Raw genomic sequence first — 22,781 nt, 5'->3', positions numbered from 1 at the left:
TAACTCAGTGTCAAATGGCCATCCTTTGCGGGATTGTGGTGTCTGGCAATAGATAGATAGATAGAAATCAACCGCTCACACTTTTGACGTAGGATGAGTCCAACCATGTAATATGCTGTATTTTTTTTTTTACAATTTTTTTGATCTTTAAAAAAAAAAAAAAAAAAAAAAAAAAAAAAAAAAAAAAATGAAATACCATATTGTATCATGAACTTATTTGTTCAATGCTCATTTACTCACAGACATATAAACATCTCAGCAATGATTATAGAATATTGTAGAGCATTTATCTGCGATTTATTTCATTAAAAAATGATACTTCTAGCTATACTAGAAAATGTTTTATGGCATACGGAATAACAACTGTACTTGTTCATCACGCCTGGCCGCTCTGAGTGAACTGTTTCCAATCATTAATTTTCATTCTTGCCCTCCCAGACCTCACGCACCCTACATTCCCCACTCAGTGATTTGTGCGGCATCAAAAAAGATTTACAATCATTTCATTCCCCTGCCCTAATTTTAAACTGTATTGTTATGAAACTGATACGTGTTACAAATGAATAAATGATATTTTTCATGAATTAAAAAAAATAAATGAAGGATATAAAACACAATACTTTATCATTCAGTAATGTATTCATTTACTCACTGACATACTCATATACAGTGTGCAAGTACTGTATATATGTCACTGAGTAAATGAATCCATTACTGAACGATAAAGTATGGTGTTTTATATCCTTTATTTCTTTATTTTTTCATTCATTAGGAAGATCATTTATTCATTTGTAACATATATCAGTTTCATAATAATACAGTTAATAATTAGGGCAGGGGAATGAAATGAGTTTAATTATTTTTCGATGCCGCACAAATCACTGAGTGAGGAATGTGGGGAGCGTGAGGTCCGGGAGGGTGAGAATGAAATGTTAGGAAACAGTTCACTCAGAGCGGCCAGGTGAGATGAATGACTATTACTATTCCGTATGCCATAAAAAAATTTTCTAGTTTTGCTAGAAGTGTCATTTTTTTACAAACTGGATAGCAGATAAATGCTCTACAATATTTTATAATCATTGCCAAAATGTTTATTTGTGAGTAAATGAGCATTGAAAAAATACGTGAATGATACAATAAGGTAATTCCTTTAAAAATCCATCCCATTGTATAGGCTGCACCAAAAATATGATAGTAACACCAGGTTTTTACTGCTGCTTAAACACTGAGAGAGACATTTTCATAACTTGGTTTAACCATCGATAAATTGTAATTACATGAAAATTAATGAGGTAGGTGGGGACGCTCACCAACCACTCACTCGATGTAGTGTGCTCTCAGGTGTCTGCCCTTTCCTCTCCTTCCTTCCTCTTCAGTCTTTCTTCATTCTTTCCTCGTCCTTCTGCCTACATGTGACTTTACGCTCCCTCTTTTGACTGTCTTTCCTTCATTCTTTCCTATTCCTTCTGCCTATGGGTGACTCTACACTAAGTGACAAGCCAAATGGTTTCCTGTACACTAAGAAACCATCTACTATGCTGGGTGGTAACCATATAACCAAATTATGGCACCCGGTGGTTTAGTGGGTAATTGCAGCACTCCAATCGGATTATGCCGGTGACGATTTATATCCAAGGGGTGGTTGGGGTTTATTGCTCATGTAATGCCACTCAGGGATGAGTGAGGCTGGTCACTCTCATCTTTAATGTCAGGACCAACTTCCCTAGCCCCAGGATCCTACGCTCCTCATGGGGCAATGTAGGATTGGATGATGATGATGATGAAAATTAATTACCATATCAGACAAACTGATTCATCAATAATGAAAACATTGAAATTACTCTCGAGCTTCAGAAATGAATTCCCCTGTATATGTTGGATGCATGAATTGTAGTAACCTGCTTGTAAATGCCTGACCAGGAGCCTAAGTGAATTACAATATATGCTGTAGGCATGTATTTTATCAGCTTGCATGTGAATGCTTGACTGGGAGCCTCACAAGTGAATCCCCCCGTATATGCTGTATGAATGTATTGTAGCAGCCTCCTTGTAAATGCCTGACAGTCAGTCAGCCCTACTGTACATGCTCCAGCTAACATTTTATGGTCCTGAACAGCAGCTGATCCACAGGATCAAAGAACACCACATTGTCAATTAAGACACTACCAAATAATCAATGCCTCAAGCATAGGTATAAGTGTTAAGTGCATAAAGCATTAGAAATTGAGTGTAAGTGGCTGTATTAGGTAGTCTAGAGTAGTACTGCACAGTACCATCACAGCAAATGAACATAGAAACTCCACCTACTGAAGCAAAAAAAAAAAAAAGTCTGAATGATCCTAGCAGTTCCCAACAATTACAAGAGCTAAACCATTTCCCATATCAGCTCCAACAGCCACCAATGGCAGTCTATATAGCAGTATGAAGTGTGGCCTCCACTCTTCAACTGACCTTGAAGACAGTGAACAAAGAACTACACCGTCTGATAGAATCCAAAGGGATAGCAATGTTCAGAAAAAGGCCAGCTACACTAAGCCAGCTGACCCACACTGAATATGGTACAGGTATGACTAATCTATCTGAATAAGATGGCAACAGCCACAGAGCTCAGTACAGTACAATGAAAGTTTCATTCTTGGAATACACAGGTACCTCTAGACAAAATGCTTGCTTCATTTGATCACATAGCTATATTAAGCACTAGTGACATGCAATCCCCTCTACAACAGAAGTCACAAAACATTTTCTGACTACAGTATGGCACAACCTGCCCTAAATACTGGTAAATCAATACTTTACAACGTGCTTTCATGTTAATTCATCCATCATCCAATCCTATGTCACCCCATGAGGAGCATAGGAGCCCGGGGCTAGGCAAGTTGGTCCTGACATTTAAGATGAGAGTGACCAGCCTCACTCATCCCTGAATGGCATTACATGAGCAATAAACCCCAACCACCCCTTGGATATAAACCTACATAGGCTCAATCCAATTGGTGCACCTTAATCACCCACTAAACCACCAGGTGCTGTAATTTGGTTATATGGTTACCACTCAGCATAGTACATGGTTTCCTGTACACCAGGCAGAAGGAAGAGGAAAGAAAGAAGGAAATAAAGACAGAAGAAGGAGGAAGAAGAAGGGAAAGGGCAGACACCCAAAGCAGCACTACATCGAGTGAGTGGATGGCGAGCGCCTCCACCTAAATAACATTAATCCAAACCACCACTTGGATTTAACCATTTGTGGGACACATCTGTATTCATTAGTTGATGTTTCTAAAAACAAAGAATTCTGACACTTCACAATACAGGCAATACTTAGACTGTATAACCAAATATGCTTAAAGTTAGGGCAGCAATAAGGTTTGGATTGAAGAATGCCAAGGGTTATGCTGTTCCTCAGACAGGTCAGGTAAGTTTAATACTCATTAACCTCTTCACCCCAAAGTTATTTTATTCCAGTTATATATTACCTGGCAATTTTCTGTTCGACCTAAAACTCGAGTGCTTGAATACAACCTCTTAGCTGTTCACAAAAATTCTCTAAGTTGAACATACAGTCTAGCAGCAGTTAAAGTTATTTTGAACAAGAGCAGTTAGGAATGATAACTCCAGGCTCTGAATGACAGGGGGCTTTCTTGGATATGCTAGGTCTCAATAGGCCAGTGCACTGAGTGGTCCTGCCATCTGGTGGGAGTCCGTGAACTTCTCCCAGATACATGTTTTGCAGGTGTGAGCATTACAGCTACCAATATTTGATGTTATTCTACCCAAAGCCAGCTAAAACTAATTGTTGTTATGTTGAACATCAGGTTTTCATCAACAAAACTAAGGGTTCCACAATATTCACAGCCTTATAAAGAACATTGGTTAGGAAAAAGAAATAGTATTCTAAAGTATGTTCTACTCCTTTCTATCAGATGATTTTTGGGGATGTATTAAAGAGGGTTTATGCGTAAATATTGCCTCCATGGTGTATAAAGACGATAAATAATTAGAATAAGGGTAATAAGATTTCCATTTCTTAAAAACAATGATGAAAGATAAGGATAAAATCCCCATGTGACATTTTCATTCGGTACTCGGGTCTGCCACACATATGACTGTAAATGAACACGAGACTGGCGAGGTGTGTCGGCGATGGGATGACTTGGTTGCATGGTACTGACAATAACAGTAAGCAAAATGACAAACTTTGTTTGCACTGTGGCTGACTGCAAATCAAATTCAACTTTCAACACAGACCAACCTTTGTTTGCACTGTGGCTGACTGCAAATCAAATTCAACTTTCAACACAGACCAAACTTTGTTTGCACTGTGGCTGACTGCAAATCAAATTCAACTTTAAACACAGACCATCACCCATTCAAGAAACAAGTGACAGGATGGGCCAGGTTTCCATCAAAGAAGGACCCCAAACGCCATAGGCTATGGGATACACGATGTAGAAGAGGTGTTGAGTGGAAAGCAACCAGGAAAACATGTGCATTGCCCCGGTGGTAAATTTTAAAGTATGGCAAATTTTGTGCATAAACATTCCTTCATATATTTACCATGTTACAGTCTTACACCAATTATATGGGATGTTTATTGAATAGTACATTGTATGCAGACGTTAATTCCATTGAGACGATTCCTGATTTTTCTAATGTCCCTTACACACCAATAGCATGACTGTCAAAGGTATTTGAAAAATTTTGTGATTTGAGGAAACTACATGAAAGTGTGTAGAAAAATTTATCTTTGAAACCCACAAAACATGTTTCTGGGATAAGTTCACAGACTCCTACCAGATGGCAGGACCACTCAGTGCACTGGCCCATTGTTTGACATGAGGAATGCAGATGCACATGAGCATTTTTTAAATGTTGGGAAATAACACTGATGGATACAATCCCAAACTGGAATCTTGGAAATACTCATCACTGGCAGATTAATTTACTTTGATGCTCTTAATGTATACTATTGCCTCCTAACCCTGCTCAAAGCTGTTACTACCAAATGTTTTATAACAACTGGGAAGTCAGGTGTTGCAAGGTGTTCATACTGAAAACCAACCACCATGTAATTTTGAATCATAGCTTGAATTTTCAGTGTCCCAAACACAATCTTGTAGGGAACCACTGCACACCTTAAGTGTCTTAAGATGCATCAGTAAATTAATAAAAGTTTTCAACACATTACAGCTAAAATAAGATACCAAAATAAAGCTATTTTGAATTACCCTTCCTGTTGATCGTGCTGTCTTGCCAGCTGGCTTCGCCGTCTTGGCAGCAGGTTTTGCTACCTTGGGTGTAGGCTTAACATCCTTGGGTGCAGGCTTAGTATCTTTGGGTGCAGCCTTTGCATCCTTGGCAGCAGGCTTTGCGTCCTTGGCAGCAGGCTTTGCGTCCTTGGCTGCGGGCTTTGCGTCCTTGGCTGCAGGCTTTGCGTCCTTGGCTGCGGGCTTTGCGTCCTTGGCTGCAGGCTTTGCGTCCTTGGCTGCGGGCTTTGCGTCCTTGGCTGCGGGCTTTGCGTCCTTGGCTGCAGGCTTTGCGTCCTTGGCTGCAGGCTTTGCATCCTTGGTCATAGGTTTTTTTGCGTCCTTGGTTGCAGGCTTAGCATCCTTGGATCCAGGCTTAGCTGCAGGCTTTGCATCCTTGGCTGCAGGTTTGGTATCCTTACCAGCAGCCTTAGCCTTGGCAGCTGGCTTAGCATCCTTTGCTACTGGCTTGGCATCCTTGCTCACAGGCTTATTTTCCTTCCCAGCTGGCCTAGCATCCTTCCCAGCTGACTTAGTATCCTTTGCTGCAGGCTTGGTAACCTTGCCACCGGACTTCGCTGATATCTTTCCTTCAGGCTTTCCGGGCTTTGCTGATGCTTTGGCCTGCGATAATCACATTGTATTAGATACTGAACTAAATATAACATAGAAATGATACATACAACACAAAGAAAGATCAGTTAAGTGGGTGATGAGCTTGTCAGCATTGCCACTGCCTAAGTTAAGGACAAAGCATCATGTCAATTACTTGTAGTCAGCTTAATGACTGTCAGCCATGCAGATGCAAAGCTGCATGGCCATCTGGCAATTTGGGGAGCCACTGTTCACAGAGGCATGAGAAGCGTCAAACTACAAAACTAAAACCTTAATTAAACTGCCAGATTTACAGACAGATTTCAGTAGTGATATCTACAGTGAATATTGTACAGCTATGTAGTTTTCTGACCCTGGCGAAGTAATAGTTCAAAGGACATTTTTTTACTTTACAGTATTCTGTAGTACTGATATCTAATGAGGTCATTGTTGTTACTCATCAACGTACGGTATACAGTCAGTTAGCCCATGGTGTGCTCTCCCATAATGCTGATCATATATACCATGATGCAATGGGCACTTGGTTAGGTCCTCAAAGATATTGCAAAGTGGTTACGGTACTGTATATCCACAACAAAGTGGACCAAGGGCTCAGTGAGTTACTCAGATGCTCACTGGTGTGGGTGATGGTGTGATGAGGGTGACAATGAGATAATGGTCTGGCTAAGATGATACAGAAAAAGATGGATTCTGAGATAACCTATTATATGTGGTTGGTGGTATGGGGGATGATGTGATTGTAGTTTTAGGAGGGGATTTTAATGGTCATGAGGGTAGAGCAGCTCAAAGATATGAAGGGATACATGGGCAATGTGCATATGGTACGAGGATTGTGGAAAGGAAAGGGATACTTGCATCCGGGAAGGAAATGAACATGACTGTGAGATGCGCATTTAAAGAAATGAGAGAGCAGGATATTACCTACCAGTCTGAGGGCAAAAGTGATTAGATTGATTATTTCCTGGTCAGAAGGGCTGATAGGACGTTAGTGAAGGATGTTAAAGTTGTAGGGAGCGAAGAGTGTGCAGCATCACAAATTACTGTTAAGTGACATGGTGGTGAGGAAGAGCTGCACCCACAACAAAGCAGAAGCTATATATAAAAGGCAGTAAGGGGTGTCTCTAGTGAGATGAGAATGGTGGCTGAACAGGGAACTGTTGACATAAGAGTTAATGAACTGTACAGAGCTGAAGAATCTCTTGATTATGTGTGTGGATGGACAAGGGATGCTTAACACTGTGGTGGGATGAGGGTGTAGAGCCCACAGTTAAGGAGAAAAGAAGACTTTTCTGGGAATGTAAAAGAAGTGGTAACAGAGATGAATACTTGGCTGCCAAGTGTACCATAGGGCTTGAAATGATGCACACAGGGCAATATCTGAGCATCAGAAGCTTTCACTGGTTAACTTATATAGTGCTGAAAGGAAGAATATGGTATTTAAGGTGGTAACTCAGATGTAGAGGGTATAACCAGGGAAATCACAAGTAAGCAGTGTATGATAAATGATGATGGAAGGTTGTCGTGGACAGCGAGGATATTAATGATGCCTGGAGAGAGCATAATAACCAGTTGGTGAATGAGGCATCTGATTGGAAATGGGAAGGATTGGAGTCAGCGGCTCCAGTGTCAGGCCCTTGGCTTTAGATCGAAGTTGCTACTGTGAGCTGGGCAATAGGCAGGATGCAGTTGGGGGAAGTGGCAGATGTGTCTGGGATGGCTGCTGAAATGACGAGGGCCACACGAGATGTAGGAGTGGGTTTGGATGTGGATTTGATAGGTCCAATTGTGTATGTGTGTGTGTGTGTGTGTGTGTGATGCCCTATATGAGGAGGAAATCGTGGAGACTGGGGATGATGTTCTGGAAAGAGGATATTACTGAGGCATAAAACTTTTAGACCAGATAATGAAGGTGATAAGAGTTCTAGAAGGTATTATTAGAGAAAGAGTGAATGCTGACGAGATGCAGTCTGGGTTTGTGCCAGGCATAGGGACCACAGATGCCATATTCATTGTTCGACGGCTTCAGGAAAAATATATAAGAAAGAAAAGGGAACTATACCTTGTTTTTGTTGATTTGGAAAGGCCTTTGACAGGGTCACTGGATAGGTGTGACATGGGCAATGAGAATGCTTGGGATGGAGGAGTGGCTGGTTAGGGTGATTATGGCTATGTATGTGGGTGCTTGCACCCAGGTAAGAGTGAATAGAGATCTGAGTGATGAGTTTTCCGTCAATGTTGGTGTGCACCAGGGGTCAGTTCTGAGCCCCTTGTTGTTTATCATAGTACTTCATGCCCTCTCACATGACTTCAGAAACGGACTCCTGTGGGAGATGTTGTATGCTGATTATTTGGTGCTGGTTGCAGAGAATGATGGGGAGGTGGAAGAAAGATTAGGAAGTGGAGAGATGGTATAGGGCACAAGGGCTTAAGAGTAAATGCAGATAAAAAAGTGATGGTACTGTCAAAGAAGAGGGATAGTGGCCACGTGCAATTTGCCACAAGGTCATGGGAAGTAATTCCATCTTGTGCAGTGTCAGTGATAAGTGGGTGCAAAAGAAATGTAGTGATATTTGAGGCAGACTGCGAGATAATGCTGATTTTACGTGTATGGTATGTCGGGGAGAGCAAGGAGATTGTCAGGTATGACAGGATTGAACTTGCTGGTGAGTCTCTTGAGTGTGTGGAGGAGTTTTGTTATTTGGGAGACATATTATGTACTGAAGGTGGGGCTGGAACTAGCTCTGTGGCTTGAGTGAGGAGTGGTTTGAAGAAGTTCAGGGAACTGTTGCCTCTTCTTACACTGAGAGGGCTCTCCCTTCATGCTAAGGAATCTTTGTATGCAGCATGTGTTAAGATGGTACCACTCTAAACTGGCGATTTGGGTGGGGAACGAACCTCTGTACAGTGTTGCCACGTTCTCCATACCCGCGATGCCTCTCTCTCTCTCTCCTGGGGGGAGATGTGCATCACCCTAGGGAATTTTGTTTCTTTTGTGTCTTATAAACTTGTGCTTTCATTTCTTTATTTTGTTTTTTATTATATTATTGTTTTACATATGGCATCAGAAGACCTCGGTGTTGTGGCGCCTTGATTAGTTTTCATTCAATCATTCTTGCCCTCCTTCCTTCCCTCCCTTCAGCTTCCCCTCAGCTTGACAATGCACTCAACACTGCCCCTGGCCTGCCTTCTTTCTCTCTCTCTCTCTCCTGGGGGGAGATGTGCGTCACCCTGGGGAATTTTGTTTCGTTTATGAGTGACAAACTTGTGCTTTCATTTCTTTATTTTGTTTCTATTATAATTATATTTAAAAATATTATTGTTTTACATATGGCGCCACATGACCTCGCTGTTGTGGCGCCATCATTTGTTTTCATTCACTCACTCTCTCCTTCCTTCCTTCCCTCCCTTCCTACATCTCTCACTCAGCTGCACTCAACACTGCCCCTGGTCTGCCTCCCCCCCCCCCTCTCTCTCTCATCTGTGGTATTTTAGGATATATTTTGGTTATTTTCTTTTACGTTATACTGTACGTATTGTAAATTTGACTTTATTTCCACACCACCCAGGAGGTAAAAGTCTTGGCATTTTTTTTTAAGAGGTGTCCCCAAACAGGCCTAGGATAGAGGAAGCTCTGGCCAGGTGGGACTGGGTGTGTGTGTGTTGCCGTTTTTTTTTTTTTTTTTTTTTTTTTTTTTTACTAAGAATTAGCATATTTTTACTCATTCCTGCACATTATCTTAAAATCATAATTGTGACACTATTACCAACCCCAGAAATATGGTAACAGCCAATAAAAGTGACTACTTTTTTTTTTTTGCAACACTGTAAAATATTTATGCCATGTTTCTGTATTGCCGTATAAATATTATATGCATAATAAGTTTACCATTCCTTCATGTATTATAATACACACGTTACCATTGTATTCTTATGTGTTTCTCTTATTGCAATGCCTTTTACGTATATCAGAGCCGTTCCCATCACAGGTATGGAAAACGTGGCAACACTGTATAGAGGTTCGTGCCCCACCCAAACCGCCAGTTTAGAGTGGTACCACCATAGGTGTAATACTGTATGGTAGTATGGCCTGGGCCCTTACTTATAAAATACTAAGACTGTGTCATAGGGCGAAAGTCTGTCCCAAATTCACGGGAGAGCGTTATAATTACTTATATTCGGCCTAACCTGAGTCAAAGCTAAAGACACCTCCCGAGTTGGTATAGTGCTTCAGACACAGCTGACTCAATTATACCGGTAGACATGGCCACCGCACCACAACAAATTCACCACCATCAACCAAAAGGTTTTCATGACAGGAAAGATGTGCTTTATGAGTTAAGTGATGCACAACTGATAGATACTGTCTGGATGCTGCAGGCATAATTTTTGTGACATTTGGTGCAGGAGACCCTAACATGATCAATGGCAAGAAACAAGGCTCTCATGCCAGAAATGAAAGTTATTTTAATGTTGTGTTGCCTTGCAACTGGGAAAATGCAACTTTGTAGCTGAGACAACAACTTAAGTTTATCGTACAGAGTTCTCCACGCTGGTGTTAGGGGTAGTGTTGTTTGTTTACAGGATGGTGTGGTGAGGCAACATGTCCTTGTCCACAGTAAAACAAAGTGGTAAATAAATAAACCCTAAAACTTGACAATAATTAGTTAACTTTTCACCAAAAGCATTTAAGAAAAATATCATAATTTTAATTTTTTGTCTATTTTTTCTTCAATCTTCAAAACTTCCAATAGCAAACTGTTATCTCAGCAGCTTCTTAAGTCTCACATTTCTGACTTTCACCTCATTATGATTTAACTTTTATAAGTACATCCCCTGGCCAGTAAAGGAAGAGAATATTCGCAGGTTCAAACGTACAGAAATGACAATGATTAAGTGGATGTGGAATGCGTCCCTGAGTGTGAGACCTCAGGGGGGGAGGGGGCTAGGTTTACGATGGATGAAAGAGTTGTGAGGTAGGATGGGACTGGAGTGTATTGGTGTTGTGCTGGGGAGATGTAGCTACACTGCCATGGTTTTGGACATGTGGACAGAATGGGGGATGAGTGGAGGAGTGCAGAAAGTGAGATGTGTTGATGTTAGGGGTAGGGTTGGATGCTTACTTTTTCGGCCACCAAATTTTGTTATATTCTTAATTATCTCTTGTGCTTCAAATATGCGTAAATTGCGAATCACATGTTACATGTGACTTGGAAATCACGTGTGATCCGTCCTGCTCGGGGACCGAAGGCGTGACTTTTATATCACTACATACCTAAAACTAAACAAATTTGCTGTAGAACAATTATATACGAGGTAAAGAAAACATTTAATGTTATAATAACGTTTTAACAAACCAATAATAACAAAGGTAACATGGAAACTGTTGCCTACCGCCACCATGTTGGCTGCTTCGCTGAGAAAGAGCGATGGTGGGGCAGAATGAAAGCGACACACTGCACACTCCACGCTATCCACAGCAAATGTATCAATTTAATATATTAAATTTTAGTATTACTTTTTAGGAAATTGCAATTGATAAACTGTGAAGAAATTATTCCATATATTATTAATCAAAGAGATATACAGATGCGTCAAATAAAAACATTTCTTTTTCATATTCTTTCCCTCTTAGATTGCTTTTCTTGGAAGTAATACTCATAAACATAAGAAATATATATATATATATACATACTGAATATAGTTCTCTCTTTGTAATAGGCCTAATTTCCTTTCACGGAATATTCAGCGTGATTCATAGATATCGGCTACAAGCATATGCTTGTCTTGCACAGAAAATGACACTGATTAATTATATGCAGCAAGTACATCAAAGTACATCAAAACTAAAATGTATATTATTGACGAGTTGGGTGGGTGACCAATCACAGTCTGGTGAGGGCGAGTGCGCAGACGACGTCACCACCATCAGCTGCCATTTTTGTTTGGGTATCATTTAATTTTGGTCCCACTTTTGCACCAAATGTAAGTAAATAGCGGTCTTCAGTATATTCCCTTTTCTCTTGAATCCCCCATGAATGAAGGGACTGTAGAGAGTGACTGGTGTGTGACAGTGCGGGGCTAAAATAGGGAGTATGTGTGTGGGGGTGTCAAGAGTGGCATCGATCGTCTTCACTAAGGAGACTGGAACAACTGTCAAAATCCTCGTAGCCTGTCCTCCTGTCCGCCCGCGAGCTCCTAGGCACACGACATGTAAGACTGACAGCCAGTCCCGGGTTGTTTCCTTTTGAATAATTGTGTTTAAGGTATCACAGTAGCCAGTGTGAAACTAACTCGAAAAAAAGAGGTTATGTGAGGAAGGGTTAGGCGGAGTATGTTAGTGTGGGAGGACACCGTGTAATATGTTACATGCTTGTGAAGTCATTGCTGGTATGGCTTTATCACACTGGCTTTCATAATAGGTAAACCCATCAGAAAATGTTTGTTAGTCAGTGAGTTTGAGGGTATTGCATGTACGCTATGATCACCATTTTTTTTTCTTTCTTTAATAGCTGTAATTCAGAAGTGAAATGTAAATTTACAGTTTAGCTTTAGCAGTAGAAAGACATTACCAGTTCATTTCTTAATGTTAGTTTGTTTTTCATATTTTTGTGATGATCTTATGGTGGTAAATGATTGTTTCGTTTTGTTTCCTAGTTGTTTTTATCCATGTTTTGTTTTCCCCATGCATTTGTTTCTTGGGCATAATGGCTGACACAAACTACATGACTGTACAGAAATTAATTTGATTTTGCACTTTGATGTATTGAGCTGTCACCATTGGTTAGAGTGGGTTAGGTTGGATCAGTTGGGTTAGAGTAGGTTGTTTTTTGGTAGGTTAGGATGTATTTTGTCAGGTTAGATTAGTCTAGGTTGTGTAAGGCTAGTGCTGCTTATTGGTAAATTTTCATTGACATAGCTTTAGCCATTATACTTGAGAAACAGAAATGAATTTGGTTGGTGGTAGGTGGGTGCGACCATCATCCGCATTTGATGTAGTGCTGCCTGCTTCTTCTTTCACCTAAATCATTCTTTTTCTGCATCAGCCCTCCTCTCTTCCAGTTTCTTACGTCGTTCCTGTTATTTTTTATTACCGTATTCTTCTTTCCTTTTCAGGTGGCTTTACATTGAGTGACAAGCCTAATGGTTTCCTGTAAGCCAGGAAACCATTTACAGTGCAGGGTGGTAACCATATAACCTATCCTCAAGTGTTTCCTACATGTCAACAAACCATATAACCTACCCTCAAGTGTTTCGTACATGTCAACAAACTAACTCAAAGTCAAACAGCCACCCCTTACGGGATTATGGCATCTGACAATAGATGCATATAGAATTAGAATTAATGTTGACTGAAAAAAATTAAAAAGGAAACGATGCAAACACTAAACAATCATTTACCACCACAAAAATGGTGAGAGAAACATAGAAAACAAGCTGGGAGTATTTCTGCTGCTTAAACTACAGTAAATACCGGTACAGTAGTTTATCAAGTGAAATATTAAAATTTTGGTCATAGGTCAGATAATTTTAAGTTACTTTGTAATATCAATTTTTGGTAGTTTGATGACTTATTCTTTTTTTATTTCCTTAGGTGGAGTAGTCTATAGACTTGTTACCGTACTTGCTTGGTAAAATAAATGTTTCCGATAATGGCATTGTATTGAGTACAACTGTACGCTAAGAACTGAAAATATACAAGTGTACTGTATTATTGAGACAAGGCCTAAAGCTGGCAATTGTAGTTTTGGTTTGTGGTAATAGTCCCAACATAGTGTTTTGGGTAAACTGTTTTCCTTGTTCAGATAAAGTGGGTAGAATTAAAATAAGGCATATTGTTCTCAGAACATATGGATTAGGAGAACTGTACAATTTTTCCTCATTACTCCGAACTGCAGTGATAAACAGCTCAGGTGCTTTGAAGACTTCAGTTTGTGTGTGAAAACCGCAAATTGATAGTCCAGAATATATCTTTTTCACATTGATAGACATACATAAAGAAAGATGAGCATAAAGGATATCTTGCCACTTCCAGCCCCTCTGCTTTTAATCTGTTGTACATGACATTCAGGGAATGTGTAGGGACAGTATAGAACATTTATTTACAGTAATTCAAAATAGGAGCCATGAGACTTCGCTTTAAATATACTCTCTGTTAAACTGAAGTGTAACTTACTTTAAATGGAAATAGTTTGTAAGGACTTAGAAACTATAAATACAGTACCAGAACTACATCTAATACTAAATAGTTACAGTAAAACAGCATATGTTAGTTTCCATTAAGCTATTTCACTGCCTGCTGACAAGCCAGTTGTTGCTTCACTGGCTTCCATTGTGTCTTGAGTTCCAACTCATGTTGCTTCAATGATATTTTCCCTCATCCTTGGTCTCAGGTGGCATCCTTAACATGATAGAAACCAACTTGCCTCATTACCTACAAGCAAAACATTAATTTTTTTTAAAAAGAAATGAAAACTGATTAAAAAAACACATACACAAAATAAAGTGGGTCACTTTACTGCTCAGCTGACCAGCATAGCTATTTATGTGTTACTGGTACAGGGTACCTGTTTCATTCCAATAACTCATTATGCACTCATGCCTCTAACTGCTGGTACGATACCATACCTTTGCAAAAAATATATAGTCACTAACCCACATAGATGCACACTGAACAACAATAATTAGCTAAAAAAAAAACTGAAGCTCAGTACATTATGGCTGTCCAAAGGCAGTGTAGAGAGGGGACCTTCAACCCTTGTTGAATCTGAAGTTTTCTGTATTAGAAGAAAGCCCAGATGAAAACCTCAGTTCAGCCCATGTTGGAAGAACCAGTACACTGAACAAATTCATTATCATCATCAAACTAGCTATTTCACCCTAATATGCTGAGTAAACAGATCCATTAGTTATCACCCCTTCGGATCAGATGAGGTCTTTTGGATAAATCAGTCTGCCATAAAACACTGTCTAATAGGAGCCCCCACAAACTGGAAAAAGATGCCACCGCTCGCCAGATAACTTAATGTAAAATGCAAAAGGGGGGTCAAGTTGAATTACCCTCTGTAATACAATTTTTATGTTACTTTACAGAAAATAGGATATTTTTTTATTTATCTACATATAGTCTATCTATCTATCTATTGCCAGACGCCACAATCCCGCAAGGGGTGGCCATTTGACTTTGAGTTATTTGTTTTACGGGGAGGGGCACTAACCCTCCACCAACCCACTTGTTGAAACGTAGGGAGCATGTATGGTTTGGTTATATGGTTACCACCCAGCGTTGTAAATGGTTTCTTGACTTACAGGAAACCATTTGGCTTGTCACTCAATGTAAAGCCACCTGTAAAGAAAAGAAAAGCAATAAGAAGTGACAGGAAAGATGGGAGAACTAGGAAGACAGAAGGGCAGGCACAGAAAAAGAATGATAAAGGCTAAGGAAGAAGTAGGCAGCACTACATCAAGTGAGTGGATGATGGTCGCCACCACCTACCACAACTACATTATAATACTGGAGAAAAAATGGCTTCTTTATCAAAATATAATAGAAATGGAAGGTTGCATCCATCTTGGTTTAGGGACAGTCTACAGCCGATTATTATGTTGCCTGAGTATTGATCACAGTCATTTTTCTATGTGGTGAATGTACATCTTTAAGGAAAAATTGTAAATGAGTATAAAGAAATTGTATCTTACATAAGAAATGAAGGAAATATGGTACTTTTAACAATCGAAGATTATATGAACCCACTGAGCTCATTTGGAGGCACTTTCTTGTGGGTAGCGTGGCTTAGTTTGTGCGCCTGCCGCCAGGGGCCAAGGGCGGCGCTGATGGTGTTTATACACAGCACCTGATTCCCGCGCCTTTTGAAATTACCCGTTTATTCCGGAAAATATGTGTCATGGTCCACTGCGTGAGTAAAATGTATGTGGAAAAATAGACTGTAGTAGAAATGAGACATTTTCTCAAAGCAAGAGGAATATCAAGCCTTTAAAAATTCGGGTCGGCTGATCTCGGCCCTGTAAGATGTGGGCCGCACAATTCTTACTATTATTAAGTGTAAAATGGATAGAATCATGTCAGGATTTGCCAGATGAAAGATTACGATCTTTGGAACTGTGTGATATATTTTTCCAACAACTGAGATTCATAACACTTGGTAAAAATGTGCTGAATGCAAAAACACACAATAAGCTTTCATGCTTTATAGTAAACTCCATGGAGAGCTTTTCAGCATAAATCTCATTTAGAGCATCAGTAAAATATCAACGATGAATATAATACCTGGTACTGTATAATGCTTTATGCATGAATAATAATGCCGATAGAAATTTTTTTTAGAGGAAGGTATACCAGCTCGTGTGGGTAGTGACCCCACGCAGTATAGTTATCCAGCGAACACTGGCAACTTTCAGGAGTTTGTGGGGGCTCCTATTGTCAGCTGAAACCCTTTTTTGGGATTCAGATCCATTCTAATATTTCAGTGAAACTGATGCACAGTACCATATTTTTACAGAAGCTGAAACCCTAATACAGTGTACAAACATAAATGTACTTGTGTGTCTGGGATTGTGTCTTAAGATACCTTATACAAAAATGATAGTTAAGAAGAGAAAGTAGGAGGGCTATCATAGAAAACCTAAAAACACTGAGAACCAAACTGGTCCCTTTGCTACAATGATGCTCTTTTTATTCACTTCTAGCTTCCATCAGACTACACCAGGCTTTCCACATGTGCGGGGGTCAGGGGACACAGACCCCTGCGAAAGTGGAATTTCCGCGAATGTTTGGTGCACCCTCTCGTAAATGCCTTACAGCTGCAGATCACTCCCTGTGAGCAAGTGTGCACGTACTGTACCCAAAACCATATCTGGGACCTTCAGGCAGCATAAAATATCACAAATAGATGATGACTTGCCCACACTCATGTGTGGGCAAGTCATCAGCTACATACTGTATATACCCCAACTTCTTGTAATCATACCCATTAAATTCAGTCTTGGCTCCACAGAGGGACAATGCGCAAGTGTGCAAAGCCCGCAAAGGTAGAATCCGTGAATGTGGAGAGCCTGATGTATTTGATTCATTTTATTAGAGCACCCTAGCCACGAGGGAGTTTATGAAAACTGTATTCCTACCAGTTCAAAAAGTCATCTGAGGCAAATAGAATTTATTGTGTGGAGTTGGCAGGAGTATGATAGAAAAATATCGTAGAGATGGGGATCATCATTCTTACTCTCTCTCAGTTGCTGACACATGTGGTTGGCTTTGTTGTCATCATCTAACCCTGTGTTGCCCCATGAGAAGCATAGTAGCCTGGGGCTAGGCTAGTTGATCCTGACATTTAAGATGAGAGTGACCAGCCTCACTCATCCCTGAGTGGCATTACATGAGCAATAAACCCCAACCATCCCTTGGATATAAACGTGCTGAGGCTCAATCTGGCTGGAGCGTGTTAATTACCCATTAACCACCAGGTGCCATAGTTTGGCTATATGGTTACCACTCAGTATAGTAAATGAATTCCTGGTATACAGGAAACCAGTTGGCTTGTCCGTCAGTGTAGAGTCACCAGCAGACAGAAGAGGATAGAAGGAAGAGAGAAAAGGACAGTCACCTGAGAGCAGCACTACATTGAGTGAGTGGATGGTGAATGCCCCCTCCTACCACATGTTAATATGGTGTGACAGTTGCAATATCAGGAAATTTAAATGTGTCTCATAAGGGTTATACTGAGGGATGGATTTATGACATGTCACTCTGGGACGTGGCATCATTCATCTGAAATGTCTTGATAGAATAGCCTAGCCACAGTCTTGATGAAGTAGCTAAAGGATGCAGCAGCAGACAAGAGAAAATAGTGGAAGCTAAGACTGTAATGATGTTTGCGAGAGGAGGAGCAAGGAGGATTTAGAGGGAATTGTGTATCAAAGAGATGGGGACGGAATGAGAGAGAGGGAGAGAATAGAGCCAGGTGAGTGATGGCAGAATTGGGGATTTCTAGCGGTGTTCCACTCATTTCTAGAGGACAATAATAACACATTTAACATACATGCAGTATACAGTACACAGATATTTAATACTGTGCAGTATACTGTACCGTATATTTCATGGTGTCTGGAAGAATTTTTTGTGTCACTGTATTAATTGTACTGTTGCTCAAAAAAGTATCCTTAATAAAGCAATGGGAGTCATTTTGAAACAATCGACAACGAAATATAGAATACCGACATTGTTCGAATCATTCTGCTCATTGTGGAGTCCTGCGTTCACATGAATAAGGATTTTTTTTGAGCATTAGTACAATTGTATAGAAATTAAGATTTTTTCCCAATAGTTTCCTACACACACACACACACACATTATGTTATTTATAAGGGCTCTAGCGTGCTTGCATGCTTCACCTTTGGCCACCTGATGGCAGATTTCCATGCTGCTTGATCTCTGGCAGCCTACCTATTCAGTCCCTCATCCATAAAGTCACACTCTATGACCATGTCTCAGGTCCTTTGGTCTGCCTTTCACAGGCCTGCCCCCAACATTCACCGTTCTCACTTACTGCACCCAGCTGCCATCCTCCATCCTCTCCACATGCCCGTACGATCTCAACCGGCCCCTCATCATCACAGCACCAATACGCTCCAGTCCCATCCTTCCTCACAACTCTTCAGTCGGAAACCTAGCTCCCCCCAGGCCTCGCATCCAAGGATGCACTACAGATCCATATAATCATTTTCATTTCTCAATGTTTGTGCCAAGAAATATCCTCTTCCTTTACTGGCCATGTCTCACTACCATACAACATTACATTCCTAATACATACCTCATACAAATTCCATTAGCAAGGAAGGAGAACCCTCTCAGTGTCAGGAGTGGCTACAGTCCCCTGAACTTCCCCAGCCACTCCTTACTCTAGCCCCACCACCTGAACATAACATGTCCCCTGAAATAACAAATCTTTCAGTCAGTCAAGAGACTCACTAGCAAGATCAAACCTCTCACAACTGACAGTCTCTATAATGCTCTCCCTGACACACCACACACACGAAATCATCACCATTTTGCAGTTTACCTTTAACCCCCTGGAGTCGAGCATTGTTTATAATATTGACTGTCAGGAGCCGTCATTTTTTGCAAAAAATAAGTGATTTATTAACCCTTTAACCGCGGGTATTGTTTTGGTCTGACTGTCCTCTCCCGCGGGGGTTTCAGCCAAATGTAAACAAACCTTTAAACCTTAATAACTCTGCACAGAATAAAGCTAGAGAAAAAAATAAGGTACCATTAGAAAGTACTAACCTTCAGCTTTCCATTGATGTAGGTTTCATGACTTTGTTGACTTTCACAGGACGGGCAGTGCCGTTAGAAGTGAGGGGTGTAAAATCACTATTTTTCGCTCACACATCATTACCTTCGCTCATACACCATTACCAAATGCCAACCTCATTCTGATAATAATACTATAAACATATATGAACACTGCACATACGATAAACACCCACTCTGTGTTCACTGAGGCAGGTAAAAGGCACTGTAATTACCTGCACTTCACTGCCACATCAGCGGTGTTGTAATCACTATTTTTCGTTCACACACCATTACCAAATGCCAACCTCATTCTGATAATAATACTATAAACATATATGAACACTGCACATACGATAAACACCCACTCTGTGTTCACTGAGGCAGGTAAAAGGCACTGTAATTGCCTGCACTTCACTGCCACATCAGCGGTGTTGTAATCACTATTTTTCGCTCACACACCATTACCAAATGCCAATCACATTCTGATAATAATACTATAAACATATATGAACACTGCACATACGATAAACACCCACTCTGTGTTCACTGAGACAGGTAAAAGGCACTGTAATTGCCTGCACTTCACTGCCACATCAACATGTGTTGTCACTCACACAGCTGGACAGATACTGATGCGCGCTTGGTCAGGGGTGGGGTGGGGGACCCAGGGGGTGGGAGGTGGGGCCCCAGGGGGGGGAAGAGGGAGGTGGGGGTCGGCTGGAGTGAAAGAACTTAATAGCTACTCTCCCTTGAAACAATTGGCGCACGGAAAAAACGCGGGGTGTTCAAAATATTCACAAACATTCGAGAATGACACCCGCGGTTTGGTCCAGTTTTTGCAACGTCATTCTGGAATGACACCCGCGGTTAAAGGGTTAAACCCGTCTTAAAAATCTATACCCAGCAAAGTACAACTCTTTAGTTTTAAAATTAACAGTGTTCCAATGTCCTACAAATATTTATTGTAAAGCAGTGGCTGAGAACGTAAGAGTGTCTAAATGTTCTGGAACAGGGACTGATATCCCCGTGAGACACATTCCAAAGTGGGGACTGACCTGTTGGGGTTAATACCATAACATCTCTTTTGCACTCATGTATCACAGATATTGCACAAGATAGAGTTACTTCCCACGCTCTTGTGGCAAACTGCACATGGCCATTCTCCCTCTGCTTTGACAGTGCACTCGACCCTCCATTTCCCAGACTAAAAGGGGGGGAGACCAGTCCAGGAACCCCAAAAGTCCGGCCCCACATACCATTCCCCGGACTTTTACCATACTTTGTCCGAATTCTCTAATATTGCCCGGCAATTATTTTGATATTCTAGAGCATTCTGGAATGTAGGCTACCTATACCAAAATAACTAATATTCACAATACATACAATAATAACATTGACACAAGAACATAAATATAAATGCAGTACATACTGAAATAACATTCATCCATCCATCATCTAATCCTACATTGCCCCATGAGGAGTGTAGGAGCCTGGGGCTAGGTGTTTGGTCCTGACATTTAAGCTGAGAATGACCAGCCTCACTCATCCCTGAGTGGCATTACATGAGCAATCAACCCCAACCATCCCTTGGATATAAACCTTTACCGGCTCAATCCGATTGGAGTGCGATAATTACCCACAAAATCACCAGGCGCCAAAATTTGGTTATATGGTTACCACCCAGCATAGTAAATGGTTTCCTGGTGTACAGGAAACCATTTGGCATGTCACTCAGTGTAGAGTCACCCACAGGCAGAAGGAAGAGGAAAGAATGAAATAAAGAAAGACAGAAGAGGATGGAAGGAAAGAAGGATGGAGGAGAGGGAAGGACAAATATCTTGCAGCAGCAGTACATCGAGTGAGTGGATGGTGAGTGCCACCCACCTACCACAAACTGAAATAACATAAACATAAATTCAGTATAAATACTTACTGAATGTCGTAGGTGAAACTATGTATGCTGTGATCATATGATGGGACCCCAGAATAACTTGTTACTCCGAAGCGGAGTCACTAATGACCTCTGTGTGTGACTGGGTGACACCATGGGCCAGGTTGAGGTGACTCATGTGCAGGATTGGGGTGAGCAGCATCTGGGTGAGGCAACCATGGCCTGTCAACTGCGGTGCAAAGAAGCTTGAGATCTTTGTATGGCGGCCCACCTGGTGTTGTTCTTTTATTATTACACCACGTAGTAATATTGATAATATTGCCCAGCCTCAGCCTGTGTCTGTGAAACCGAAATCCGGGAATTTTGGGTATGGGAAATGGAGGGTCGAGTGTACCACCAGCAGCCCAAGATATCATCACTTAGTTTTATCCACATAATACAGTACACTCAAACATTTGTGCCTCATTTTGTTTCTCCACTTGTAAATCTTTCCTTCACCTCCCCTTCTTTTTCTGCAATCAACACCAAGTCATCAGCATACAACATCTTCCATGGGAGTCCATTTCTGAAGTCACATGAAAGAACTTCAAGCATCATGACAGAAAATAAAGAGCTCCAGACTGACTCATGAGGTACATCATCATTCAGGGAAAACTCATCACTCATTCTCCATTCCCTCACCTGGGTTTGAGCACCCTTATACAAAGCCATAACTACTCTAACCAGCCACTCCTTGATCCCAAGCTCTCTCATTGCCCATTTTGCCACCTCCTTAGGGACACTGTCGAAGTCCTTCTCCAGATCAACAAAGTGCAGTTCCCTTTTCTTTCTTAAGCATTTTTCCAGAAGCTGTCTGACAATGAATATGGCATCAATGGTTCCATTTCCTGGCATAAACCTAAACTACATCTCATCAATATTCACTCTGTCTTTAATCATACCTCATAGAACTCGGTCCATTACTTTCATTGTCTGGTCCAAAAGTCATATACCTCTATAAATTCCTTCCTCCATGGCTTCACCCACCCCCATGTACATACAGTATCAGTCACCTTCTTTAGCCAGTCATCTGGGATATATAATCGTATTTATGAAATTGGTGACTAACCTCACTCCTTTATCTCATGAGGCCTTCAGCATTTCAATAGTTAATCCAGACACACCTACTACCTTCCTCAGCTGCATCCTGTTACCCAGTTCATGGTAGCAGCGTCAATCAGAGACCAAGGGCCAACCTACCACCTTCCTCAGCTGCAACCTGTGTATTACCTGGTTCACATGAGCAGCTTTGATCAAAGACCAAGGGCAAATCATTGAATCTGCTGACAAACCTTCCCTGTTCCAGTAAAACTCCTCCATCAGCAACTGGTTATAATGCTCTTTCCAAGTGGCTTTAATATCCTCGCTGTCCACTACTACCTTTTCCCACATTATTTTTCACACACTGCTCACCTGTACATATATATATATATATATATATATATATATACTCTATATATATATTCTATCTATTGCCAGATGCCACAATCCCATAAGGGGTGGCCATTTGACTTTATAGTTATTTGTTTTACGGGGAGGGGCACTAATTCCCCACCAACCCACTTGCCGACACGTAGAGAACACGTATGGTTTGGTTATATGGTTACCACTCAGCGTTGTAAATGGTTTTTTGGCTTACAGGAAACCATTTGGCTCGCCACTCAATGTAAAGCCTATTGTA

At 40.9% G+C, this 22,781-nt stretch overlaps 2 protein-coding genes across 8 annotated transcripts in view; one reads left to right on the top strand and one right to left on the bottom strand.

Moving 5' to 3' along the window:
• RpL22 (Ribosomal protein L22) overlaps positions 1-11,303 on the bottom strand; it is a 37,363-nt gene extending 26,060 nt beyond the window's left edge. Inside the window, exons 1-2 of the mRNA XM_080277930.1 lie at positions 11,253-11,303; positions 5,229-5,870 (exon numbers count right to left, since the gene is read on the bottom strand). Coding sequence (XP_080134056.1) covers positions 5,229-5,870; positions 11,253-11,261 — 651 coding nt within the window. The 5' untranslated portion in view covers positions 11,262-11,303. The remainder of the gene's footprint in view (positions 1-5,228; positions 5,871-11,252) is intronic.
• A 398-nt stretch (positions 11,304-11,701) lies between these two features.
• The window catches only part of nSyb (neuronal Synaptobrevin), a 157,242-nt gene continuing 146,162 nt past the window's right edge, over positions 11,702-22,781 (top strand). For 2 of the 7 annotated variants that reach the window (XM_080277937.1, XM_080277938.1), the window contains exon 1: positions 11,711-11,843. In XM_080277937.1, coding sequence (XP_080134063.1) covers positions 11,842-11,843 — 2 coding nt within the window. In that variant the 5' untranslated portion in view covers positions 11,711-11,841. Of the gene's footprint in view, positions 11,844-22,781 lie in introns of all 7 variants that reach the window. The other 5 variants (XR_013898594.1, XM_080277936.1, XM_080277934.1 and 2 more) reach the window with 4 other exon arrangements.

Source organism: Coenobita brevimanus, chromosome 71, assembly GCF_032717465.1.
Source record: "Coenobita brevimanus isolate Jiangsu-jjx chromosome 71, ASM3271746v2, whole genome shotgun sequence".
Taxonomy (NCBI): Eukaryota; Metazoa; Arthropoda; class Malacostraca; order Decapoda; family Coenobitidae; genus Coenobita; species Coenobita brevimanus.
Note: the sequence above shows the minus strand (reverse complement) of the source record. Positions and strands in the feature narration are given on the sequence as shown.